This window comes from Molothrus ater, chromosome 1 (assembly GCF_012460135.2).
Source record: "Molothrus ater isolate BHLD 08-10-18 breed brown headed cowbird chromosome 1, BPBGC_Mater_1.1, whole genome shotgun sequence".
In the NCBI taxonomy this organism is placed as follows: Eukaryota; Metazoa; Chordata; class Aves; order Passeriformes; family Icteridae; genus Molothrus; species Molothrus ater.
This window is the reverse complement of record NC_050478.2, coordinates 1,221,358-1,248,512: the sequence shown is the minus strand read 5'-3', so window position 1 is coordinate 1,248,512 and position 27,155 is coordinate 1,221,358. Positions and strand designations below refer to the sequence as shown.

Sequence of the window (27,155 nt, the reverse complement as noted above, 5' to 3'; positions counted from 1 at the left end):
TTCCTCTTTTCCTTTCCATTTTGTGTGGGGATTTCTCACTCTCAGAGGGAACCATTGGAGAGGGAACAAACCCTCATTCCGTAGGGAAGGGAATCCAGCCAGAGGCGTTTCGCTCCATCCCAGTCCACCCCAACAACTGGTGGCTGGTTTCCCTGGTGGATCTGATGGAATCCTAGGATTTTGCAAAGCAGTTTTTCCCAAATAAATTAATTTACCTCCTCAAATCAATTCTCCCAGTAAATCCCACCTTTCCGTAGCCAGGAATTTCCCCCCCCCCCCCCCCAGCACTTCAATTCCCTCATCCCTGGATTCCAACAAGATCAGGATCCGACTTTCCCTTTTCCTCAATAATGTTGGAGTTCTGGCACCTCCTCCTTGGCTGCTCCCAGAGCCCACTCCAAGATTTGGGAATCGTGTTTCACTCCATATTAATGCCTGAAATTTTATTATCCCGGGATCATAAAAGCCCAGCTGCTGATGGCGGCCCCAGCCTCGGTAATTTCACCCGGCTGAATTCCTGGGATTGGATCCAGAGTTTCTCCATCACCGTGTGGAGAGAGCCCTCTGCAGATGGCTGGATAAATCCATCCACTCACAGGAAATATTCCAAGGAATATCAAGACTTCTGGGCTTGATGATCCACCAAATATTCCAAGGAATATCTCCTCCTGCAGGAAAACCTCTGCGAAAGCAGCATGGTTGGACACCAGGATCTGGGATCAGCCCTTCCCAAGACCAGGTCAGCCTTCAAGGACGGGTTTGGTTTTTTTTCGGGACATGGGATTCCTCCTTTTCCTGACCTTTTTCCTTCTCTTATGGAGGAGGAGAGACCTGACAAGGTTTAGGAGCAAGAAAGAATCAAATCCAGGATTTCCTGAGCTTTTTCCTCATTTTGGATGAGGATGCACCAGAATTTGGTGAATTTCTCCTTCCATCATTCCCTTCTGTTCTCCCTAAAACGTTGGTAAGACATGGAATCATAAAATCCTGGAATGGTTTGGGTGGGACCTTAAGGATGATCCCACTCCATCCATGGGCAGGGACACCTCCCACTGTCCCAGGCTGCTCCAAGCCCATCCAGTGGCCTTGGGCACTTCCAGGGATCCAGGAGCAGCCACAGCTGCTCTGGGAATTCCATCCCAGGGTCTCCCCACCCTCCTAGCCTGGAATTCCTTCCCAAAATCTCATCTAAGTCCCAGGAGAACAGCCCCTGTGCTGGTTCAATCCCAACAGCTCCTGGTTTGGAGTAGGGATCAGAATTTCCTGGGATTGCAATCCTGGGAGCAGGGAAATGCAGCCCTTTTCGCTGCGCTGTAGTGTTAATTCCCAATGAAACCCTTGATCCGGAGCTACTGGAATTCCTGCCCTTGCTAATGAATTAATTAAACAAATTGCCCATGGATTTGGTGCAGTGGAGGCGGGGACGGAGCAGAACAGCAGGACAATGAGGGGACACCCCGGGAACATTGGGAGAGAAGCCTCTGGACGTGCCTGGCACCATCTGGAATTTCCAAGGATACCTGGGGATGGATTAGGAACCCAAAATCCCCTTTCCACCTAAATTAATCCACTGAAATTATTCTGCACTTGTCTGCTGAGCACCATCCAGTGAGGGGCATCCAGAGATCCTGGGTCTTGGGTCATCCCAACTTCCTCAAGCCTTGGGACACCTCCCTGTCACTGGATGTGAGCCAGGAAATCTGGGAAAGGCTGGAATTTCAGAGGTGTGGAGCAGGAAGAGCTGATAGAGGTAAGGAGAGGATCTTGGGAAGGACAGGAACAATGGGGATGGTGGGACAAATCTCCCACCAGGAGCAGGAAGGAACAAAGGAAGCCACAAGTGGAAAAAATCAGAGGTTTCCTTGTGGAAAGATATCCAGAATATTGGAGAGGGTTTTCCTAAAGTCTGGGAACAGCCTGAGCACATCCCATGCCTTTTGGTGTTATTCCAGCTGGAAAAGTAAGTCCCGGAAAAGCCACCATTCCTAAAAACCTCCCAGGAGGTGGGAGAGGGACACCAGAGCAGGGGCCAGGGGATCCAGCTGGATTTCTCCTGGTGGCACGAGACATCTCCAGGAGCAGCAGGACCTCGTCATGGAGCAGCTCCTCCCCATCCGCCTTTGGGGTGAAAAGGAATTCCCTGCTCTCCCACTGAAAGTTTTGGGAAGTTCTGGGCTTGGTGATCCACCAAAGGGTTTGGGATTGTTTGGGCTGGAGTAGGAGAGGAGCATGGAACGGGATGGTCCTGAAGGTCCCTTCCAACCCAAACCACTCCATGGTTTGATGATGATTATGGAAAAGGACACTCTGCCTTGGAATTCTGGCGTAGCCAGGACCGAGGTGGAACAGAACTCGCTCCAGGACATTCCCAGCTCCCATCTTCTCGTTGGATGAAGAACAAACTTCAGCAAAATCCGAGCACATCCCGGCCCCTCACCCCACCCTGCTTTACAGCTCCGTGGGGAATCCAGGGCTAAAGCTTCTGTCCATCCCCACACAATCCCTGCCTGGAATCCCGTGCTTTTCCAGCACACACAGCGCGGCTGTGGGGAGGCGGCGGATGAGGCTGGAATAAATCAAGGAGAGCAGCAGGAGGGGCCCGGCATGCGGCTGGAATTAGCGGAGAGGGGAATTGTAAACAACTGGGGAAACGTGCCTGAAATTAATTTTTAGGACCTAATGGGATTTTGCTTGGAGCGGAGTCAAGAATGAAAAGCTTTCCGTGGCAGAACGAGGCACTTTGCATAAATTTGCATCCTGACATTGGCTGGCTCTTCCCGGGAGCGCGCGTGCGTCCCTGCACGGCTGCGAGGGGGATTTGGGAATTGCTCTGGTTGTTATCCACAGCTCCTCTCGGGAAGTTTTCATGGGAACAGAGCCTTGAAAGCCAGGATTCCTGGGCTCTGGAATGCCGTGGGATGGAAGAGCGGGAAAGGGAAGGACAAGTCACCTTGGTGTTGTCCTGTATGAACTGGAGGGAATTTTTCATTCCATAGGGAGATGTCTGGGAAATGTGACTCCCCAGGATGGGTTGGACCCTGTGGAAGAAGTGATGAGGTGTTTTGGGAAGGGAAATGATCACAGAATCGGATCAGGGAATGGTTTGGGACGGAAGGGACCTTCAGGATCATCCCTGTTCCACCCCTGCCATGGGCAGGGACGCCTTCCACTGTCCCGGGCTGCTCCAAGCCCCATCCAACCCAAACCATTCAGGTCCCTTCCAACTCAAACCACTCTGGAATTCCATCATTCCATGATCCTATGAACAATCACAGCAGGAAATTCCTGTCAGCTGCCCAAAACCCTCAGTTTTCCTTGATGCTCATCCCAGCTGATTTTGAGGAAAAACCCAGGAATTAAACCATTCCCTATTGATTAAGCTGTGCTTTAATTTGCAATTATGTTCATTTACCTCCCATCCCACTTCATGCTCTGCTTGGACATGGGATCCACATGGATCTGGATCAAACTCAGTGGAAATTTTTCCCTGGGTTTCAAAGGCTCCAGCTCTGCCTCTTTCTCCCTTTACAGGGAGACACCTGGTTGGAATCTCCATCTCCAAAACACCAACCGGGATTAAAGAAGCATCAAGAAGGTTAAAATTCCTTTGCTTTATTATTCCCACAGAATGAGGAAGAGTTTCCATCCTCACTGGAGGCAATAAAATAATCCCCACTGGATCACTGGGAGGTGGGAATGTTCAAACATGACTTCCTGCCAAATTTGAAGGTTCTTCATCAGCCAAAAATCAAAGGGCCTTCATCAGCCAAACTCCTCCTTCATCAGCCAAACTCCTCCTGATTTCCACAAGTTTTAGGCAGAAAAGGGATAAAGGAGAGCAGAATCCTCATGGGATTGAGGTGTGGAGTTACCTCCCAGCAGGACCTTCGCAAGAACCTTCCAGATCCTTTTAACACAACCCCTCTGCCCAAATACCTGTCCCGATTTTCCAGCTGGGAGAACATGGAAAGAGAAGCTTTTCCTGCTATTTCAGGCCTCCCCAAGACTTCCAGGCATTTCCATTAATAAACTTTCCAGGCACATCCCGACCCCAGCTCCAACAGGGACCTACTGGGAAGCTTTTCTCTTTCCCGACTCCGAGTGTTGACAGGCCTGGGAAGAGCCTTCTCCTTACATCTCCAGCTGCCGGGGTGTTTTGGCTCTCCCAGCTTTTGCTCCATGCAGAGACACGGACAGCTCCTTCAGAAATTCCACACTTCAGCTGTTCCTCAGCTTTCTGAAGGACACAATCCCAGTAGCTCTGGTGCCCCCAGGAAGCGTTTTTGGAACACATCAAGCCGGGATAGCTCTGCCAAGTATTCCCAGGGCAAGAACCACCCTCGGCTTCCCAAACATCCATAATTCTCCATTAAACGCAGAAGAACGCCAAGTCCTTCCCTCTTTTCTCTTCATGTCATTATTTTTGGGAACAATAGGTCAAAATCCCGCAGCCGGGCAGCTGGAAGGGAAACACTCCCGGGAAAAACCTTTCCTGGTGCTACCTGGGTGGGATGAGCTCATCCAACTCCCACTTTTCCTCAATCCTTCAGATTGCCCAGAGGGAAAAACCCTTAATAAAGGCACAGATTTGCTATTTTTAGTTACATTTACAATCTCCAAACACCTCCGAGATGTTTTGTTCCTTCCAGCTCCATCTACCACAGATGGAGCCCAGGAAGAGCCGTGGGAGGTTGGGCTCTTGTTGAAAATTCCTTTTTATTGGACGTTTTCTGCTCTCTAACAATCACGTCATAAATTCAGCAGGACTTTTATGGGAACTCCCAGGGCGTTTTTATTTCAAATATCATAATACAAGAGGGAGGAAAAAATCCTTCAGAGCTGGAAGCAGCTCCTGGTTTTCTTGTTTTTACAGGGATTTTAACAGGAAGAGCCATTCCGAACCAATTGCAAAAACTCTTCAGGAACAGCCTTGCTGGGCCAAGGAAAGGGTTGGGGTTCTGTAGTAAAGTTGGAATTTTCTGCTGGAAAAGAATATCCAGGGGTGGGATTCTGCCCCTCTGCCCCTCAGGTGAGACCCCACTGCAGAGCTGCCCCAGATCCACCAGCACAGGGACCTGGAGCCAGGCTGGGAGAGCTGGGAATGTTCCCCTGGAGAGGCTCCAGGGAGAGCTCAGAGCCCCTGGCAGGGCCTGGAGGGGCTCCAGGAGAGCTGGAGAGGGACTGGGGACAAGGCATGGAGGGACAGGACCCAGGGAATGGCTCCCAGTGCCAGAGGGCAGGGATGGATGGGAGATTGGGAATTGGGAATTCCTGGCTGGGATGGAATTCCCAGAGCAGCTGTGGCTGCCCCTGGATCCCTGGCAGTGCCCAAGGCCAGGCTGGACAGGGCTTGGAGCACCTGGGACAGTGGGAGGTGTCCCTGCCATGGCAGGGGTGGCACTGGATGGGCTCTGAGGTCCCTTCCCACCCAAAGCATTCCATGATTCCATGACCTTGCAGTGGTCTCAGGGACACGAGTTCCACACTCACCATCCATTAGTGATGGACATGGGACGAGGAGAGGAGAGGATGAAAGGATCCTGCTCCAGCTGTCCCAGCTCCGAGTGACGACTTTCTCTGAACTTCCGTGGAGTGCCAGGGGCAGAAAAGCAGCTGGAAGTGGGACATGGGCAGCAGGAGCAGCTCTCCTTCCAGGAATTGCCTTTGGATGCGACAGACTCTGATCCCAGCAGGAATGTGCTCCTCCCTGGCCAGGGCTCATTGCTCTTCCCAGGAATTCAGAGCAGGTGCAGGAGGAAATCCCATGGGCTGTGTCCAGCCACCTCCGTGCTCCAACACCCAAATTTTCCATTCTTCCCTCCACAGGCATGGGAAAACTTCCCAAGGCAATTCCTGCAACGTTGGCTGGAAGAGTCGAACAACAAAACGGAGCAGGAGGATAAAAGGATGGCAAAATCCTGGGAAAATTTTCCTGAGTGGAAATTCATTGGAGTCGTGGGCCAGACCCAGGGCTGGGGGCAGCTCTGCAGTGGGGGGGGTCTCACACCTTTGGAAGGTACCAAAGAATTCCAAGAGCTGCCCTTTCCCACTCCCTCAGAGGCCACTTCCAATGTGTGGATTCCCAATTCCTGTATCTGAGCATCCTGTGCCGTAGGAAACATCCCACTGGGATCCCTCCACTCTCCCCGTGCCATTGTCACAGGTCTCCCAGAGCTCCCAAACCCCATCCATCAACCATCCCAGAGCATCTCAGAGAGCCCTTGGAACCTGCCAAGCATTTTCCAAGCATCCCAAATGTTTAAGGAAAAAAACTACTCCCAAACAGCTCTGCTCAGACATTCCAAAGCAAAAAAAAAAAAATCCCAGGAACCTGCTTTGGAAGGTTGGGAGCTGCAGAATCAGGCCAGCAGCCCAGCAGAGGGGTCGGTGTCCAGAAGCAGCAGTGATCCCAAATCCCCCCAGAGCTGGAAGAGGCAGCACAAACCCTCAGCTTGGACAGTCCGGCCGGGAACGCCACAAAAGGAATTTCAGCAGCTGTCAAAAACTGGGAATTCCTTTCATGTCCCTGCAGCAGATGGACACTTGAAAGCCAGACCTTGGCCGTGGGTGTGACCACTCCAAAACCATGGCCCGGAGGGCTGAGGGCTCGGGATGAAGGCTCCTCTCCATCATCCCAGGAGGTTGGAGAATCCCAACCAGGCCGGCACTCCAGGGCCGCTCCTGCTTCGTGTCACGGAGCCGTCAGAGGCTCCTCCGAATTCCAGCCCACCCTGGTGCCTTTTATCCCGGCCAAGAGCATCCCAGGGCCTGGTTTTTATAGGACAGAGGGATGTCAGAACTTCCAAGGCCGGAGCATGGAGAGCACAGGAGGGAATCCAATGAAAAGAGGCAGGAGGTGGCATTTCCAAGGAGGGCAAAAAGAAACATCCCAGTTTTTAAAAGGCCAGAATGTTGGCAGGGGATAATCCAGAGGGAGTGGCCAGGAGGATCCTGAGGGATGGATTTGACCCCGGTGTCAGTTTGGGGCCGTGTTGGTGTTCTCCACGTTTCCCCCACAAAAGGCAGCGACATCAGGCTCCAAACCAGCCTAAGGAAAACAGGTTTTCCTATGGATGAAGGAATCCCTGATTTTCCATACAGATATTCCTGTTCCTTACCAGAACCCCCAGCACCACAACAGGATCCCTGCCCCATTTCAGGACCATTGTCCCATGGCAGGACCACAGTCCCATGCCGGGATCCCTGTCCCACTCCATGATCCCCGTCCCATACCGGGATCTCTCCTGTACGGGGACCCCATTCCCATGCCAGGATCCCTGTCCCACACTGGGATCCCTGCCCCACTCCATGATTCCAGATTGGGATCCCTGTTCCATGCCAAGATCCCTCTCCTGTACAGGGACCCCATTCCCATGCCAGGATCCTTGTCAGGATCCCAGTCCCACCCCGTGATCCCTGCCCTGTGCTTGGCACCCCAGTCCCATTCCCAGATCTGTGTCCCATGCCAGGATCCCACTCCCATCCTTGGATCCCTGCCCTATGCAGGGATCCAATGCTGTACCGGGACACCATTCCCACATCAGGATCCCAATTCCATGCTGAGATCCCATTCCCCCGTCGGGATCCCACATCTATCCAGGGCTCTGGGATTGATCCTGGCTTAATTTCAGCCTGGAATAAATGTGGAAAACACACAAGAAAAGGAAAATTCAGGACATTTCATTTGAGGTTTGTCCTAAATGAAAACATTGGGATTTTTCATTTCCAAGTCAGATTTTCCAGAAGAGCTGAAAGTGAAATTATCCCTTCAGGAACTGGGAAAAGCTGTGCCTGGAACTGGAGCCAGGTTAAAGGGAATTTTTCCCCTCGAAATGAGGGAAAATTCTTCCGCTTCCCACCTTTGGTCTGGCTTCAGCCAGGGAAGGAAGGGATGGATGGATGGATGGATGGATGGATGGATGGATGGATGGATGGATGGATGGATGGATGGATGGATGGATGGATGGATGGATGGATGGATGGATGGATGGATGGGAATTCCAGCTGGCAGCATCCCAGTCAGGGATGCAAAGCCTGGCTTCATCCGGGTTCCAGCTGTTGGGAACAGCTGGACACTGCACAGTTCTGTGCATGGGGATCTGCTGACATCTACAGGGCGTTCCAGAGATTCCATGGAATCAGGGAATTCCAGAACAATTTGGGCTGCGAGCAAACTTTAAGATCATCCCATCCATCCCACTTCCATGGGCAGGGACACCTCCCACTATCCCAGGCTGCTCCAAGCCCCATCCAACCTGGCTTTGGACACTTCTAGGGATCCAGGGGCAACCACAGCATTCCCTGATGGAACCTTTCCACTGCTTTTCCATAAATATTTTGCCCCAGGACAAGGGTGAGGGGCACTTGGATGTCTCCCATCCAAGGAAAAACAGGGAAAATCACCAAAATCACCCTACAGGGGATGGTTGGACACCAGCCCAGGTGTTTTCCCACCTGAGAATCCAGAGGGAATCCACAGGCACATCCCAACACCGAGCCTGGCCCCGGCGGGTGCAGCTCTCCCACTGCTCCATGGAATGTCCCCGTTGTCCCCACACACCTGGGAATGGCCCCTCCACGGGGAGAGGATGGAGCAGGAATGGCTGCAAACACCGGGAACAGGAGAGCCAAGGACAGGGAAGGAAGGAAGCTGGGAATGGAGGAAGGAATCAGGGAATTTTCCAGCTGCTCTTTGCTCCCAGGCACCCCCTGGAAGCAGGAACGGGGCTCTTGCAGGTGGAAAATCCTCATGGAAGAGCATGGAGCAGTGGGAGGCAGCAGATCCTGGCACAGGGACAAGGATCCATCACCCTGGGAATGATCCACCAGGACAAAAGCGGCAGGATGTGGGAATTACCAGGAACAGCTCTTCTTATCCCAGCTGGAATCTTGTGCTGCAGCAGACGTTTCCCCTTGGGATAAAACCTCTTTGGAATCAAACCCAGAGGATTCCAGCACCATCTTGCAAGATCTCCCAGAGTTACAATAAAGTTTTCCAGGGAAAATGCAGGATCAGCTTGGCAGATTCCATCTGCTCACCTTTTCCAGAGGCACAGGGTTGGGATAGCCCCAGGAACCTGGATCACAAAATAACCTGGATCAGCCCATCCCAGGAATTGTGCTTGACCTGCTGTGGCCACCTCCAACTTCCATGGGCTCAATCCCACTGCTCCTCCTCCAACTTCCATGGGCTCAATCCCACTGCTCCTCCTCCAATTTCCATGGGCTCAATCCCACTGCTCCTCCTCCAACTTCCATGGGCTCAATCCCACTGCTCCTCCTCCAACTTCCATGGGCTCAATCCCACTGCTCCTCTTCCCACTCCTCTGCAGGACAAGTGACAACTTTTTCCACATGGAATTGTTTTATTAGGAAAAGATCCATTAAAAATAAAAAACCCCCAAGAGGAGGAGCGGGACATGCTCCTGGAGGGTCGGGAAATTCGGGAGCGAAGCAAATCCCACAATAAACTGAGCCAGATGCAGAGCAGCCAACGATTCCCGAGCCACGCTGCTCCTTCCCACAGGAATTCCAAGGCTGGCCATCGATATTCCCAAATACTCAGAGCCTCAAGGAGTGTCACAGGAACAGGAGCACCAATTTCCCTGGGAAATGATCCTGCTTTTCCAAGGGCTGCTGCCCTCTCCCTCCTTTCCCAGCCAGTCTGGATTGACCTTTCCAGCCCCAGCCTGGAGTTTTCCCACTTCTCCTTGCTCCAAGGAAATTCCAGCTAACTGGGGGGGGGGGGGGGTCTGTCCTGCTCCCACCAACCCCCCAGATCCCAGAAGTTTTCCATGGAAGTTCCTCAGCAGCCGCCAGGCTCCTTGGATCTGCCTCTCCTCCAGGCACAGCAGGACCGGGGAAGTTTGGGAAAAGGGAGGAGCAGTCCCAGGCAGAGAGGGGCTGAGGGACACGGGGTCCGTGTGAGGCAGATCCAGAGCCCGTTCCTGATGGATTCTCCTCAGTCGGAGTCGCTTCCCTCCTGCTTTGCTGATCCCACAGCCGACGCCAGCTCCCCCTCCTGCCCTTTCAAGCGCTCTCCTGCCGGGAGAAAAGCCATGGAAAAGGGATGGATGGGTTGGATTGGGAGTGACCCAGAGCAGGACCCCAAAACCCTTCCCTTGGCACCATCCAAGTGCTCCTGGAGCCTCCTTGGGAAGCTCCTTGGGACCAACAGCTTCCCAGATCCATTTGGGAAGGGACCAAGCCCCACCAATCCCTCCCTGGCCCAGTGAGCTCCCAGCACGGATCATGGAATCCCTCTGGAATGAGCCACCCTGTTCCCGCGGCTCCGGAACGCACGGATCAGCTCCGCGATGGCTCTCTGGGTCCTCTTCTCCAGCTTTTCCAGCTTCTTGGACACATCCCTCTTCAAATCCCTGGGAGAAGAGCCACAAGGTCAGGACAATTCCATGGCCAGGCAGGGCCCACCTTTCCCTGTGGAAATTCCTTCTCTCTCCCAGGTGCTCCGAAACCAACCCATCCCTGGGTGACAAGCATTCCAGAGAATCAGCTGGAAAAGGGAATTGTGTCTTCCTCCACAGCCAGGAGGGTTTTCCAGTTCCATGGAATCATGGAACGCTCAGGGTTGGATGGGTTCTTAAAGATCAGCTCCTTCCAACCTCCCATGGGATTTTCCCGGTATTTTAACCCTCAGCTCAGGTTTTCCTGGATATTTCCAGCACAACCTCAAGGGGTTGGAACCGCCCCCCCTGCTGACTCCAGCCCCCTTTTCCCGGGAGCAGCATTCCATAGGCACTCACCAGTCGGGTTTCCTGGGAGCCAAGTTTGCCAAATCCTAGGGAAGGAGAGGAGACATCCAGTGAAAGGCAAAGGCAACATTCCAGCCTGGACCTGGCACAGAGCAGCTCTGGATTTCCAGCTCCAGATTCCCAGATCCGGATTTTCAGCTCTGGATTTCCCAGATCTGGATTCCGAGATCCAGATTTCCTGATCCAGATTTCCAGCTCTGGATTTCCCACCACGGATTTCCAGATCCAGGTTTCCCAATCCCAAGAATTCCAGCTCCAGCTTTACCTACCACCTCATCGATGATTGGCTCCGGCTTGGCCGCTTCCAGCTGCTCCTTCACCGTGTCCTCCACTAGATGGGGAAACGGGATCAGTGTTGGAAAACCGGGAATTCCACCAGCGCTCCAGCCTCGGCTCCCAAAAACTTCCCTAAAATCCCATTCCCACAGCTTTACTTAAAAACATGATGCCCACACCTGAGTACATCCCCTCGGTATCCAAACCCTCCTGAAAATTATCTGGGAATGATGGAAATCCCACAAACGGCATCCGCAGCTGGAAGCCGGTTGGGATCGAGGCCTCTTTTCCCAACATCTGCAGGGATCAGCTGCTCCAAAGGTCTGGAATTTTGCTCTCCCTGACTCATTTCCAGGCCTGGGACACTTTGGAGGAGTCAAGCTCCAGCCCAGGCCTTGGGGAAAGCTCTGGAGATATCCGGGATAATGGGAAAACACTCACGGAAAAAGCCACCCACGGAGGGACTGCGGCACCAGGGAGCACATCCAGCACATGGATTTTGTGGAATCAAGGACAATTTCAGTTGGAAAAGCCCTCTTGGATTGAGTCCAAACATTCCCAGCACTGCCAAGGCCAGCACTGCCCACGTCCCCAAGTGCCACATCCACAGGGATTTCAATCCCTCCAGGAATGGGGACTCCACCACTGTGGGACAACTGGAATTTTCCCAATATCCACCCTGGTTATTCCCCTTCCTCCTGTCCCTGTTCCCTGGGAGTGGATCCCAATTCCCCCTGGGCTCCAGTCAGGGAACTGTGCAGCCCCCAGAGCCTCCTTTTCTCCAGGATAACATTCCCAGCTCCCTCAGGAACTCCCCAGCTCCACTCCCTTCCCTGGACAAGCTCCAGCCTTCCCATGTCTTTCCTTTCACATGGAAGTTTTAAGCTCCTACAAAAACACAAGGAAAAGGGCAGTGCCAGAATTCCCAGCCATTCCCAGCCCTCCCTTTTTATTCAGGGCATTTTTCAAGGGATTTATTCCGGAAAACTCCACATCTCAGGATCTGGGGAACTCCTTCATTTCCCCCCCTCAGGTGATTTAGGGAAGTTCCGGGTGAGGAAATTCCAGCCCAACGCCCTCAACTCCTGCCTAAAATTTCCTTCGAGATAAATCCAGCAAAAAACAGCCGGAATTTCCGGGAGGCTCCTCCAGGGAGGCTCCTCCGAGGATGAATCCTTGGATTTGGGCCTGGGAGCGTCCCCACCCCTCTTGTGCAATGCTGGGTGTGAGAGTGACAGGATCCGATATTCCAACCCCTCCATGGACACCTCATCCCAGTGGATCGCCCACCTTGGGAAGAGCACAGAGCTTCCCAAGCCCTGGTTTCCCTTCCCACATTCCCATCTTCTCCCACCTGAGGCCGGTTTGGCCGGGGGCAGCTTCCTCTTCTTCAGCTCCTCATCCTCGGGATCGTAATTCCGCAGCTTGATCTCCCTGGGAAAAGCGGGAAGAGCAGTGAGGAAGTCTGGGATGGCCCAGTGGGCACTCAGGAAAAGTGGGAATGTTGGAATCAGGAGCCAGAGGCGGATGAAATCACGGAATTGTTGAGGCTGGAAAAGCCTCCGAGATCATCAAATCCAGCCAAGGCCACCAGGGATCTGTGTCCCCTGGTGCCACATCCATGGCTTTTAAATCCCACCAGGAATGGGGACTCCCATTCCCCATTCCACGAGGAATACTCCCAATATCCAACCTGGGGTATCCTCTGGCACAGCCTGAGGCTGTCCCTAATCCTTGGGAGAAGAACCCAATTCCCACCTAGCTCCAACCTTTTGGGTCTAAAAACTGGGATACTCCGGCTGGAGACCCCAGGGAAGATCCAAAATCATGGAAAAAATTATTTCAGGGAAACACAGCAGAAAAAAAAGATTATTTAGGATACAAGGTGGTTATCCAATCATTTCTGGAAGTGCTAAAATCAGGGAGCAAATCCCGGTTCTGGAATAAATGGATGGTGGAGCGGAGGGAATGAGGGACCCAAACATCACCTGGAAGCTTTTCCATGTTTTCATCTCCTCCAGGGAAGCTCAGGAGTCAGGACTGAATCACAATCCCAGGATATTCCCATCTAATTTGGGCTACAATTGGACACCCTCGTTCCCACGAGTGATTCCTCACTGGAACCAAACCCTTCAAGCTTCAAGAGGAATTCTCAAAGCCACAGCCCTGGAAAATCCAGTTTGCAGGAGCTCATCCCAGCTCCAGGACACTCTGGAGGCTGCAGGATCCATGGAAAAGCTCAGCCCATGGGGATAATGAGGGAGGTGAAGCTCATTAACCACCAAGGATGGGATTAACCAGGATTAAGGCTCCAAGAGAAGCTGGGAAGGTTGGGAAGCAGAGAACCAGGTTTTTATGGAAAGCACCAAAAATCCAACCTTGGAAGTCAGCAGAGCACAGGTGGAAAATCCAACCCTGCCCCACTCCATCCCATTCCAGCTCCTGGCCAAGAGTCTGAGCCACTCCGTGGCAATGCTGGGAACACTGGGATGTGTTCCTGAGGTAAATTATGGAATTCCAGAGTGGAAGTGACCCTTGGGATCAGGGCCATGGGCAGGGACACCTCCCACTGTCCCAGGCCGCTCCAAGCCCCATCCTTGGACATTTCCAGGGATCCAGGGGCAGCCACAGCTTCTCTGGGAATTCCATCCCAGCCCTCCCCACCCTCCCAGCCAGGAATTCCCTCCCAAAAAGGAATTGGGAGGATTTGGGGAGTGCAGCATTCCAGAGGGAAGCAATGGACACTGCCAGGGGTGGCACATTCCGTGGTTTGGGTGGGGAATATCCCAAATCCATGTTTCCCTCAGGGCCAGAGCTCCTGGCTGGGGAAGCAGGAGGGATCCCAGCTTTTTCTGGGAGGAGGCCCTTGGCACCGGCACGCCGGGAATGCACGGAATGCCCGGAGTGTTCCCGATGGAAACCAGGCCCCTCCGAGCTTGGCTTGTGCTTCACTGTTCCAGCCCCAAGGCTTTTATGGAACAAACAATTCCACAGATTCCTCCAAGCCTCCTGGCTGTCAAAATCCTTGTGGCAGGAGCACCTGGAACGGCTGTGCCATGAAAAGCTGGAACAGGGATTTCTTCCAGTGTCACGGGTCCCTTGCTCCTGTTGTTGTTATTCCCAAAAGTCACTTGGAGCTGCTTCAGGAGCAGCTTCCCCATCCCACTCCATAAGGATAAGGCTTTGACCTCCTGGAACAGCAGGAAAAATGTATGGAGATCGTGGAATCATCCTGGAATGGGCTGGGTGGGATCTGAAGGGTGATCCCCTTCCACGGGCAGGGACACCTCCGCTATCCCAAGGGTGATCCAAGCTGGCCTCGGGCACTGCCAGGGATCCAGAGCTTCTCTGGGAATTCCATCCCAGCCTCTCCCCACCCTCCCAGCCAGGAATTCCCAATTCCCAATGTCCCATCCATCCCTGCCCTCTGGCACTGGGAGCCATTCCCTGGGTCCTGTCCCTCCATCCCTTGTCCCCAGTCCCTCTCCAGCTCTCCTGGAGCCCCTCCAGGCCCTGCCAGGGGCTCTGAGCTCTCCCTGGATCTTTCCCTTCTCCAAGTGAACATTCCCGAGTTTTCCCAGAGCAGAGGGATTCCAGCCCCGGGAGCAGCTCCATGGGATCCCCTGGATTGACTCCAGCAGGTGCTGCCGACGTTCCCGGATTTCTCACCCAAGGCACCAAAGGAGGAGCAGGCAGACATCCAGGAGAGCCCTCCCTGAGGAAAAGCTCTTCCCTGGAAAAGCTGCTCCTGCCCAAGCTCCCGAGCATGTCCAAGCCTGTCCTGCTCCCAGAGTGGCTCCAGAAGGAAGGAATCCCAAAAAATCCCACCCCTCTCCACACCAAACTTGCCAGGCCGGTTGTTTTTCCAGGACGTGCTCCCTGCTGGAGCAGGGACTGGGAGAGATCCAGGGGTTCCAGGAGAGCTGGAGAAGATCCCAAATCCATCAGGATTCCCACAGGGCTTTCCCAAGCACCTGAGCTTTTTCCAGGTGGACACTGGGAATTTCAATATCCATGAATAAAACTGGGCAAAGCTGGATGTGGAGCTGGAGGATATTCCAAACCATTCCCACCCCAGCCATGCTGGGAACACCAACACTGGAACGAGGACAAACCTCATCCATGTTTTTCCTGCGGCTCCTCCAGGTTGGGATGGATCCAAACCCAACTTCCACCCTTGAGGTTCAACCAAAAGGAGCCCTGGAGGCACCTTGGGAGCACCGAGATGGCCACGGGATAACAGCTGGGATAACTGCTGGAATTCCCGGGATCAGATCCACAATCCCAGCACAAGGACTGGGAGCAGAAAGATGCTCCAGACGTGCTCCCATTCCCGGGAATTCTCCCCCAGGATGGGCAGCTGGAAGTCTGAGCACCCAGAAATCCATGCCCAAAACACCGTGGGGTGGATGAATTCCCAGGAATGATCCCTGGAAAAGAGCTGAGCGCTGGGAAGAGCCAAGGGCTGGAAGGAGCAGGGGGAACCTCTGGAGGCTCTTCCCAATCCCAGGGAAAATCCAGGATCACCCAGAGCTTGGGATCACGGGAAGATCCATGGATCCTCCACTAGGGATGGATCAGCTCCATCCTGAGGGAAAATCCTCCAGCTCCAGAGGGAGGAAATCCCAAAGCATGGATCAGAACCTTCAGGATGGAGCCAGCTCAGGGATGTTCCCAGCCTGGATCCCGGCGCTCTCAGATTCCAGGTGGATTCAATCCTTGTCTTCCCTTTCCCAGCTTGGAGCAAAATGTGGCAGCTCCCAGTTTTACCCATTCCCACTCCTTTTCCTGAGCGCATTCCCGATGGGAAGGGATCCCTGGGATGCTCCACGTCCGTGTCCAAGCAGGAGCAGATCCCGGGAAGTGTCAATCAAACCCTCCCCGGGTCCCCAGCTCAGCTCCCACCTCCCACATTTAATCCTGATTTTTTTTTTTTTTTCCATTCTTTCCTTGTCCTAAAGCCCTTCCCTGAGATTTCTACGCTCCGGGATGAAGGGAATCAGGTCCTGGATTCTCCTGGCGAGCCCAACCCCCTCTGGAGCAGAATCCCGAGGGATTTTGAGGCAGAGATTAACAAACAAAAGCGCTCCGGACCTGTCTGGTGACATTCCAGAGGCAGGAATTCCTCAGGGAGATCGGGTTTCCCAAGCCGCTCCTCCCCCTCAGCAGGAGCTGCAACTTCCAAGGATAACTCCGTGTCCAAGGGCAGGGCTCCCTGTGGATTCACTTTTCCTAAAGCTGGGAAATTGAGGATTATTTTTGTCCCATCCCTCTCCAAGCTTTTCCTTGGGTTTTTAACTCCATTTTTCCCACCTCTGACGAGCACAAGGAGCCCAATTCCAAGGCTCGGAGCTGCAGGATGGGAATTCCAGGCTCCAGCAGGTCCCTGATTCCCAAATCCAGAGTTTTACCCCCCGGGAATGAGGCGGAAAGGCCAAAATCCTCCCACACCCTTTTCCCGGGAAAGGTGGAGCAGCGGCTCCGCTTCCTGGTCCACACAAAAATCCAAAGGATCCAAGTTTTTCACAGCTCCAGAGAGAATTCCCAGGGTTTGGATCGGGGATCACAGCTGGAATTCCTGAGAGAAGAGCGGGGCCTGCAGGGCAGGGAATTTGCAGGAAAATGAGGAAGGAAAAAGGGGATGGGGAGGTCGGAGTGGCGCGGAAATAAAGCAGGAAGCGGCCAAAAAAAATGGGAGCACGGGCTGGGAAAAACGTTGGGAAAACCAGAGCCGAGGGGATCTTGTCCTTCCTGCAGCCATGGAAGAGAAAAGCTGGGAATCTCCATCCCTGGAAGTGTCCAAAGCCAGGTTGGGATAGTGGGAGCTGTCCCTGCCCATGGAATGGCATCATCCTTTGGGTCCTTTCCCACCCAAACCATTCCAGGATTTTCCCTGCTCCAGCTTTCCTGGCAGCACTGGGATGCCACAGAGCAGGTGGGTGTGGGATCTCCCAGGGAATCCTGGAAAAATGTGGAGAAGGGGTGAGAGAATCCCAGAATTCCAGAATGGATTGACCGGAAGGGACTCAAGGACGATCCCGTTCCACGGGCAGGGACACTTCCACTGTCCCAGGCTGCTCCAGCCTGGCCTTGGACACTTCCAGGGATGGAATTTGATGGGATTTCCCCATATCCCAAGTGGCTGAGAGGGAATTCCCAAAATCCATTCATAACTAAAGGGAAAAGCAGGAAAAAAATCCTTGGGATGACTCCGTGCCCTGGCAGGGACCTCCAGCTCCTTCTCCTGGAGTTTTCCCTCTCCAGCCATTCCTGGGATCAGCCAGAGCCTGTGGAGAATCCTCAGGATCCCAGGGAATCCAGGAAGGATTCCAAGCCAATCCATCCTGGAATTCCACACCTGGATGGGCTGGGATGGAGCTGAAGTGCAGCAGCCAGGAGTGAAAATCCTGGAATTCTGTTCCACAAACCACGGGATTATTCCCTGAACCATCACATTCCCTATCCCACAAAATTCCTTCTGCCTGGAAAATCCAGCCCAGCTCCTGGAAGTGCTTTGGAGGGAATTCCAGCCACTAGGATTCCTCATTTCCCAAATCCAGGTGAAATTCCAGCAGATTTTCCCCCTTTTCCCCAGGCCAGCAGTGCCCAGCAATTCCCTTTTCCATAGGGAGATCCTTGGGAAATCCAAATCCAAGAGGAAATGAAGGGATGGGTTCTTCCAGATCCAATTCCCATGGGAAAAGTGGACATTCCACAAGAAAAGCAAAAGGAAATCAAAAGTTGGGAATTATCCAGGCAAAATTTGGGATTCAAACACTCCCAAACGGAGCAGATTTTTCTCCAGAAGATGGGAAGGGTGGGAAAAACAGGGAAATCCGTTGGGAAGTGAAGTTTTCCCCCAAAAAAGAGGGGAATCCCAAAGAATTCCATGAGTTTGAGGAGAAAGCCAGGATGGAATTTCCCCTCTCCACCTGCAACTTCCTTGGATTTTCCAGGAAATCATCCTGAGGCAGGGGAAGGATTTTGTCTGGATCTGCCACTGGATGAAGGAAAATCCATAGGAAAACCAATGGAACACCAGGAATGCCACAGAGCCCTCAGATCCCTCCAGGCAACCCCAGCAGTCATTCCCAGGAGAAAATCTGCCCAAACCAGGATTTTCTTGGGATTTGGAGGATGATTCCCAGGAAAAATCAGCCCAAACCAGGATTTTTTGGGGATTTGGAGGATGAATTTCTCATTCCAGCCAGGCCCGGATCCACAGGGGTGGGAAAACCAACCCAGATTCCATCGGCTCCAGATCCGGTGGCAGTGCTGGAATCTGAGAGCTCCAGATCCATTCATTTTTCAGGAGCTTCCCGAGCTTTGGTTTCACCTCTGGAGCCTTTTCTGGCACAAATTCCAAGCACAGAAATTTCCCTCTCCCAAGAAATTTGGCTCCTCCGGCCCCAAATCCGTGTGGGATTTTCTCCACCAGGATTTGCTTTTTCCAAGGAGTTATTCCCAAAAAAAAAAATTTTTTTAAAAAGGAGGATTTTCCTCATTTTTTTTCCTGGTTCACTTCTCCCACAGAGGAGGTTTTTAGGGATAAATCCATGGGAATAGGCCACATTCCACATTTTCCACCCAAATTTGTGATCCCAAAAAAACTCTTGGTGGGAATCAGCTGGATCTGCCTCAGCTCCCATTTTCCAGGGAAAACAGTCACAGAAATCCATGGAAAAATCCCAATCCCAGCAGGAATGGCTGGGAATTGAGGAAAGCTCCCAACATTCCTGCTGCCTCTGGAAACACTCCAGGTTTTCCCTCCTGATCCACGGAATTTTGCCTCCAAGATGAATCCACCCATCCCTCATCCCAAATGATTTGCACCAAATTCCCATGGAAAATTCCTATTGAATCACAGAGATCCAAGGGAAAACCCTCCTGGGAAAAGTGGGAATGAAGTAGGAATCACCTGTGCTTGACTGGCTCCTCCTCCTCGTCTTCTCTGGGGATTTTGGATTCGGGTTCTCCACTCTCCTTGTTCTGCAAAAAAAAAATGGGATAATCCGTCAGATTTTGACTTCCTCTGGAAAACCAGGAGAACAAACAGCCCCAAAATCCTCTGGGACTGGGATACTTCTGGGATACTTCTGGGATTTAGGAGTGAGGGATGAGAAGCCATAAAAAACTGGGAATTCCCAGAGCAGGATTCTCTTTTTTCCCCCTAATTTATCATTTGGGATGGAAAACATGGAATCCCACAGGGAGCAGCACAACAAAGGAATTCCAGCTCCAGGAAAACGTTGGAGCAAAACCTAGCTTTCCTGGACTAGGGAAAGAGGCTCCATGGGTAGCACCAGATCCCAGGAAAAGCAGGAATTCCCTCTTCCATTCACTGTCCAGGCAGGAACAGGGATGGAATGGTGCCCAGGAGGAGCTGGGAATGAGCAGCCATGGAATTCTGGAATCCTGGAAGGAAATGAACATCCCAACTTCCCAAAAAAAGCAGGAGCAGCTCTGGATTTCCCAGGAATGGACACAGCAAACACTGCTAACCTCCATTGATCCTGACTTTTATTGCCATGGAAAATGATTGGGAATGAGGAGATTTTAGCCCTCTCCATTCCCAGAGCTGAATTCCCAATTTTCCCTAAAGGCTTGGATGGGAAGGGATCCTAAGGATGATCCTATTCATGGGCAGGGAATTCCCACTGTCCCTGGTGCTCCAAGCTGGCCTTGGACACTGCCAGGGATGAGGCAGCCATGGAATTCCCTGGGAATTCCCAACATCCCACCTCTCCCTGCCCTCTGGCACTGGGATCCATCCCTGCCTCCCATCCCTTATCCCAAGTCCCTCTCCCAATGCCAGCTCCAGGATCCTGGTATTATCCAGGAGCTCCTCCAGGCCTGGGAATGTTTCCCAAACTGCTGACTCATTCCCTGGATCCCTCTTCTTCCAAACTCTGTCCCACAATCCGGGTTAAAAATTACATTCCCAGCAAACAGGGGAGGGAGCCAGGGCTGGAACTGTTCAGGTTCAGCTCCTGCTCCGAGGGCAAGGAAAATATTCCCCTTTTTTTTCAAAGGAAAACCGACAATAATCATCCCAAAAATCCCAATTTAATCCCGTTTTCATTCCCTGTTTTAAGTCCATTAAAACTTTGGGATACTCCCAGGAATTCCCTGCTCTTAAATTCAATAAAACTGGGAAGAGCCCTCTGGAATTCCCTGCTGCAGCTCCGAGCTGGGTAATGTTTGGCCACCCTTGAATCCGTGGAATTCCAAGTCTGTTCCCACTCCTCTCCTCGTGCTCCAGAGCTGCATTCCCCTCACTCCTGCTGGAATTTTATCCAGAGGGCTCCAAGATAAGGAAACACTTGGCACAAATATTCCCAGGGAGCCCTGGCTGCTCCCACTCCTGACAATTCCTGCTTTTCCCTGGGTGTTGGAATATTGGATATTCCAATCCTGCCACAAGCTTGCCAGAAATTCCCAATTCTGGCTTCCTTCCCATTAAATCTGGAGTTTTTTAAAGGCTTGGAGATATTCCTAGAAAATCGAGGCAAAGAATTTCCAGGGAAGCTGTGGGGGAAAAGGGAGGGAAAGGAAAAAGGGTGGGAAATAAAAAAGGGCGGGAAGGGAAAAAGGGGAGGGAAAAACACAGGGAAACAGAAATGGCAGGGAAAAAGTGGTGAGGGAAAGGAAAAAAGGGCGGGAAGATAAGGAAGGGAAAAAACAGAGGGAAACAAAAATGGGGGGGGGGGAAATCGTGAGGGGAAAAATGGGGCGGGAAAGGAAAAAACGGGGAAACAAAAATGGGGAGGGAAAGGGAAAAAACGGGGAGGGAAACAAAAATGGCAGGGGAAAAAAATCGTAAGAGAAAAAAATGGTGAGGGGGAAAAAATGGTGAGGGAAAGGAAAAAAGGGCGGGAAGACAGGGAAGGGAAAAACAGGGAAACAAAAATGGTGAGGGACAAAAATGGTGAGGGACAAAAATGGTGAGGGAAAGGAAAAAACACGGAAACAAAAATGGCGGGGGGAAAAATCATAAGGGAAAAAATGGTGAGGGGGGGAAAAATGGTGAGGGAAAGGAAAAAAGGGCAGGAGCGGGAAACAAAAATGGTGGGGGAAAAATCATGAGGGGAAAATGGTGGGAAAAAAGGGCGGGAAGGAAAAAGAGGAGGGGAAAATACAGAGGGAAACAAAAATGGTGGGGGAAAATCATGAGGGGAGAAAAATGGTGAGGGAAAAAGGGCGGGAAAGGAAAAAACAGAGGGAAATAAAAATGGCAGGGGAAAAATTGTGAGAGCAAAAAAGGGCAAGGGAAAGGAAAAAAGGGCAGGAAGAAGGGAAGGGAAAAAACAAAGGGAAACAAAAATGGTGGGGGGAAAAATGGTGAGGGAAAAAGGGTGGTAAAAAAGGGCAGAAAAGGAAAAAACAGAGGGAAACAAAAATGGCGGGGGAAAAAATCATGACAGAAAGATGATGGGGAAAAAAAGACAGGAAGGAAAAGGCAGGAAAGAAGCTGGCACAGCTCTGGATTTCCCAGGAATGGCAGCAGGGATGGGCACTGCAGACACTGCTCTTATCCCAATTTTATTCCTATGGAGCAGGGCACAGGCAGAAGGAAGGAGATTGGGGCACTCCTGAATTCCCAGAGCTGAATTCCCAACATCTCCTGAGCCCACGGGCACAAAGGCTTGGACTGGAAGGGATCCTAAGGATGATCCCAGTCCGTGGGCAGGGAATTCCCACTGCCCCAGGCTGCTCCAGCCTGGCCTTGGGCACTGCCAGGGATCCAGGGGCAGCCACAGCCGCTCTGGGAATTCCATCCCAGCCAGGAATTGGGGTCTTCCTGTCACTCTTGGATGGAATTTGGGGTTATTCCCACTGAAAACAATGGGAATGTTCATGGAGAAACCTGGATTGTGTCCTGCCGGTGGAAAAAATCCAGTTTTTTCGGATTCTCTCCGGGTTGGAGGCAACAAAAACAGGGAAAAAGGGAATTGCTTCTGTCTGATCCTTCAGTTTTTCGATCAGATTCCCTCAAGGAAAATTCTCCAAAAATATTTAGGTGGAAAAAATAATGGGAGAGGAGAACAAATCAATGGAATAATGAGATTCCTGTGTGGAAATTCCACAAAAAAATGGGAAGCTGCTCCTTTGTCTGCAGTGCTTGGATTCCTGAGGGAATCCAGCAGAGGCTGGGCTGTGGGAAAGCTTTTTGTAGGAATATATTCCAGGATTATCCAGAGAATTTAAGTGAAAATCTGGGAATGTCGGGATTCCTGCTTTGGGATTCCCACTTTTCCTTTCTTTCCGTAGAAATTGGGGGATGAGGGACTTTTCCCATAACTTAAGGAGAAAATTCCTTGCTGGGACAATATTTGGCATTTCCCATTGGGCACTTCCCAGATTTCCAGCTTTTCCCCTTTTCCTTTTGCCCTTGCTGTGGAATTCTGTGGGATTTGATGGCTCAAAGTCCCACTCTGAGGAATTTCCCAGGAAAATTCCCTGGGAATTCCTCTCCTTTTAAGATCTGTGGGGATGCTGCTGGATCTTCCCAAAGGATCCCTCAGCAAAACCCCGGTGAGCTCACTGTGGGAATTCCAGGCTCAGATTCCCTCTCCCATCCCAAAACTCCTCATCCAAGACCCCCACATCTCCTTCTCCTGCTTTTTTATCCCCCAATCCTTAAAAAGCCGGAGCTTTGCCGTGTTTTTGTGGGAAGGAAGGGTCTCCCATTGCTCCTTCCCTCCTCCCCGCTCCGAGAATTCCCTGTGCTGTTCCTCGAGCTGGAAGAGCTCCTCTGGCTGCATCCCAAGCTTTTGTTCCTGGCTGGATTTGCTCCAGAGCCACATCCCTGCCCCTCCACACCTTCCCAGCAGGAGGAAGGGCTGGCACTGCTCCTTTCCTCAGGCTTTTCCTGCTTTTCCGCCCTTTCCCTGCTTTCTCAAAGCCCCGGACAGTCCCACACTTTGGCTCCTTCTCTCCTTGTTTTTCCTGGATTTTTTTTCATGCTGGGATTTGTTTTTCCCCAGAGCAAAGCTCCTCGTGATCCAGAGCCCAAGGCTTGGGAAAAGTGTTGCTGTGGAAACAGAGCCCAGGGAAGTTTTTCCAGCCAGGATAAAACACCCGGAGAGCTCCGAAGGATCCGTTCCTGTCCAGGCTTTTTTAGGGAAGTCAGAAAGGGCTGGAGCACAGGAAATGCTTCATCCTGGAGCTTCTTCCCAACAATTCCAGCTCGGGAATGTTGGAGATATGAGGGGGGCTGGATGGGATCCCACAGATCCAGGGGTGGGATCCTCAGGGCAGGAAGGGCTCAGAGCTGCTGGAGCAAATCCAGAGGATTCCACGGAGCTGCTCCCAGGGCTGGAGCCCCTCTGCTCTGTGAAAACTGGGAATGTCCAGCCTGGAAAAGAGGCAGCTCCAGGGAGAGCTCAGAGCCCCTGGCAGGGCCTGGAGGGGCTCCAGCAGAGCTGGAGAGGGACTGGGGACAAGGGATGGAGGGACAGGACCCAGGGAATGGCTCCCAGTGCCTGAGGGCAGGGATGGATGGGAGATTGGGAATGGGGAATTCCAAGGATTTTTTTTTTCCCCAGTGAATATCCTTTGACCTTGAAATGTTTCCCAGAGATCTGAAGCTTGGGATCATTTGCATTGCTGGAATTAAGGCTGGAAAACAAAGGGATGAGCTGTCAAAGGGAATGGAACCAACTGGGAATAAAGGAGAGGGATAAAAGCCAGGAAAAGCCTTTCACATCTCCCCCCAAAAAAAGGCAGGAAAAGCTTCCCAAGGACCTTGAGCTGCTCCACAAAAACTGCTGGAATTTTCACCAGCTTGAGATTGTCCTGGGGTGTTTCCTCCTGGAATACCCAGCATTCATTCCCATTAAAAACTGGGATCCTGCTGGAATCACAGCCTCAGGTTTGCTTCCCTATGGATTTCAGGCCTGGAATGTTCTGGGTTCCCTGCCCATGGAACTGGATGAGCTTTATGGCCCCTTCCCAAAAGAAATCTGGGATTCTCTAAGGTTTAATAAAGCAGGAATTTCAACCCAGATCCTTTCCACATCAGAACTCCCAAATTTCTCCGCGAGGGCTGGGAATGGCTGAGCTCTCCCAGAATCTTCCAGCAAAAGTTTCCCTCTATATCCCAGCTCTTTTCCAGGAGCTTGGGGCTGTCCTCCATCCCTCTGGAGTGACACTGGATCCTCCCAGTTGGAAAAATTTCTTTCCCACCAGTTTTTTTCTTTTCCACCATATTTTTCCCACCATTTTTCCTTTCCCACTCTCAGCTTTCCATCCTTGGAAAACCAGGAATTCTCTGTTAAAAACCAAAAAGCTGACTGGAATTCTCTGCCCATGAACTGGATGAGGTTTAAGATCCCTTCCCAAAAGAAATCCAGGATTTCAGGATTCTCCAAGGTTTAATAATGCAAGAATTTTGACCCAAATCTTTTCACATCACAACAGAATTCCCAAACTTCTCCTTGAGGGCTGGGAATGGCTGAGCTCTCCCAGAATCTTCCAGCAGGGTAGGAAAAGTTTCCCTCTATATCCCAGCTCTTTTCCAGGAGCTTGGGGCCATCCTCCATCCCTCTGGAATGGCAATGGGTCCTCCCAGTTGGAAAATTTCTTTCCCACCATCTTCCTTCCCACCATTTTTCCTTTCCTGCCCTCAGCTTCCAATCCTTGGAAAACCAGGAATTCCCCATTAAAACTCAAAGAGCTGCTTGGAATTCCTGCCCATGGAACTGGATGAGCTTTAAGGCCCCTTCCCAAAAGAAATCCAGGATTTTGAGATTCTCCAAGGTTTAATAAAGCAGGAATTTCAACCCAAACCTCTTCCACATCACAACAGAATTCCCAGATTTCTCTCCAAGGGCTGGGAATGGCTGAGCTCTCCCAGAATCTTCCAAAGTTTCCCTCTATATCCCAGCTCTTTTCCTGGAGCTTGGAGCTGTCCATCCCTCTGGAATAACACTGGATCCTCCCAGTTGGAAAAATTTCTTTCCCACCATTTTTTTTTCCCACCATTTTTCCTTTCCTGCTCTCAGCTTTCCATCCCTGGAAAACCAGGAATTCTCTGTTAAAAACCAAAGAGCTGCTTGGAATTCCCTGCCCTAGAGGAATGGGATCACCTTGAAGGTCCTTCCCACCAAAGCATCCCATGAAAGAAGCAGGAGAAGCCACAGAGAATTCCCACTGGGAATTCTGGCACAGCATCCCCAGCCCTGAGCTCATCCCAAAGTGTCACTCCTCATTTCCATGGATCCCATCCCAAAGCTCTGGCAAAAAAGGGCAAATCCAGCTGGAATTGCAGGAGATGAAAGGAGCCTGGGATGGGCTTTGGGATCCCAAGGAGATTTTAATCCTTTTTTTTAATGGAGAGGGATGAGAAGGGGGAATTAGGGAAATCTCCGTGTGCATTGCCATGGAGATGGGAATGGCAGCAGGAAAATCCAATCCTGGGGATTTTCTGCTGGGTTTTTTTTAGGAATTAACCCTCCCTGGCAGGAAACAGGGAGATCCTGTTCAAGGAAAAGAAGGAAAATCATTGGAATGGGGCTTTTCCCAAGATTTTGCCTCCATTGGTGATGGGAAAAGAGTTCTGGAATCGTGGAATTCTCGAGGCTGGAAAAGCCTTGGAATGGAGTCCAACCATTCCCAGCACTGATCCAGGTCCCACACCCACCCCTGGGATTGGGAATTCCACCCTGTCCCAGGATCAGCACCCCAAATATCCCAGAGGCTGCACATGGAGGGGCTGAGGGCTGGGAAGGGCCAGATCCTCTTTCCCAGCACATCCCAAAAAATTCGGGATCCATGGGGGACCCCTCTGACACCCCCAGTCCCTCTGGGACCCCAAAATCCTTAAATCCCTTCCCACCACATCCCAAATAACTCAGGGTCTGTCTGGGATCTTCTGACAACCCCCAGCTCCTCTGGGATCCCAAAATCCTCTAATCCTGTCCCACCCCAAAGCACTGGGGATACCAAATATCCCAAATAACTCAGGATCCACGTGGGATCCTCTGGGACCCCAAAACTCTCAATTCCTGTCCCACCCAAAGCACTGAGCATCCCAAAAATCTCAGGATCCACATCAGGCCCTCTGACACCCCCAGCCCCACTCCAGACCCTCTGGGACCCCAAAATCCTCAAATCCCATCCTACCCAAAGCACTGAGGATCCCAAATATCCCAAGAATCTCAAGATCCTCAAACCCCAACCAAATAACAGAGGATCCCAAATAACTCAGGATCCACATGGGATCCTCTGACTCTCCCCCAGCCCCACTCCAGACCCTCTGGGATGCCAAAATCCTCAAATCCCATCCCACTGCATCCCAAAAATCTCAGGATCCACGGGGGACCCTCTGGGACCCCCAAACCCTGTCCCACCCAAAGCACCGAGGATCCCAAATATCCCAAATAACTCAGGATCCACGTGGGATCCTCTGACACCCCCAGCCCCACTCCAGACCCTCTGGGACCCCAAAATCCTCAAACCCACCCAAAGCACTGAGGATCCCAAATATCCCAAAAACCTCAGGATCCCCAAACCCTGTCCCACCCAAAAAACTGAGGATCCCAAGTATCCCAAATAACTCAGGATCCACATGGGATCCTCTGACTCTCCCCCAGCCCCATTCCAGACCCTCTGGGACCCCAAACCCTCAAACCCTGTCCCACCCAAAGCACTGAGAATCCCAAATATCCCAAAAATCTCAGGATCCCCAAACCCTGTCCCACCCAAAGCACTGAGAATCCCAAATATCCCAAAAATCTCAGGATCCTCCGCCTGTCCCCGGCACCCTAAGGCCTCTGCCCAGGCCCCTTCCGCAGCCTCGGCCCCAGTGTGGGCCCCTCCGGGGGCTCCCCCCGCCCTCGCAGCGCCCAGCCCGACCCGACCTGCAGCGTGCGCTGCCTCAGGGCCTTCAGCCGCTCCCGTCGCTTCAGCGCCTCCTGCTCCAGCCGCCCCAGCACGAACCCCTCGGGCTCCTCCGCGGCTTCCATGCCACCCCCGGGCGCCGCCATCTTGTACCCCGCGTCCCGCTGCCGTACAGCGCGCAGCACGCATGCGCGGCAGGCCGGGCGCGCCGAGCGCCGAGCTTATCGATGCGAGCAATCGATTGGGGGGGTTTGGGGAGGGGGA

At 52.2% G+C, this 27,155-nt stretch overlaps 1 protein-coding gene across 1 annotated transcript; it reads right to left on the bottom strand.

Moving 5' to 3' along the window:
- Window positions 1–9,345: 9,345 nt before the first annotated feature.
- Window positions 9,346–27,055, bottom strand: CCDC12 (coiled-coil domain containing 12). The gene is made up of 7 exons (XM_036378887.2): window positions 26,912–27,055; window positions 18,967–19,037; window positions 12,403–12,482; window positions 11,042–11,103; window positions 10,764–10,798; window positions 10,303–10,379; window positions 9,346–10,041 (listed from the first exon to the last, which is right to left on the bottom strand). The coding sequence occupies exons 1-7, from the start codon at window positions 27,035–27,037 to the stop codon at window positions 9,962–9,964; spliced, it is 531 nt and encodes a 176-aa protein (XP_036234780.1). The 5' UTR covers window positions 27,038–27,055; the 3' UTR covers window positions 9,346–9,961.
- Between the last annotated feature and the right edge of the window lie 100 nt (window positions 27,056–27,155).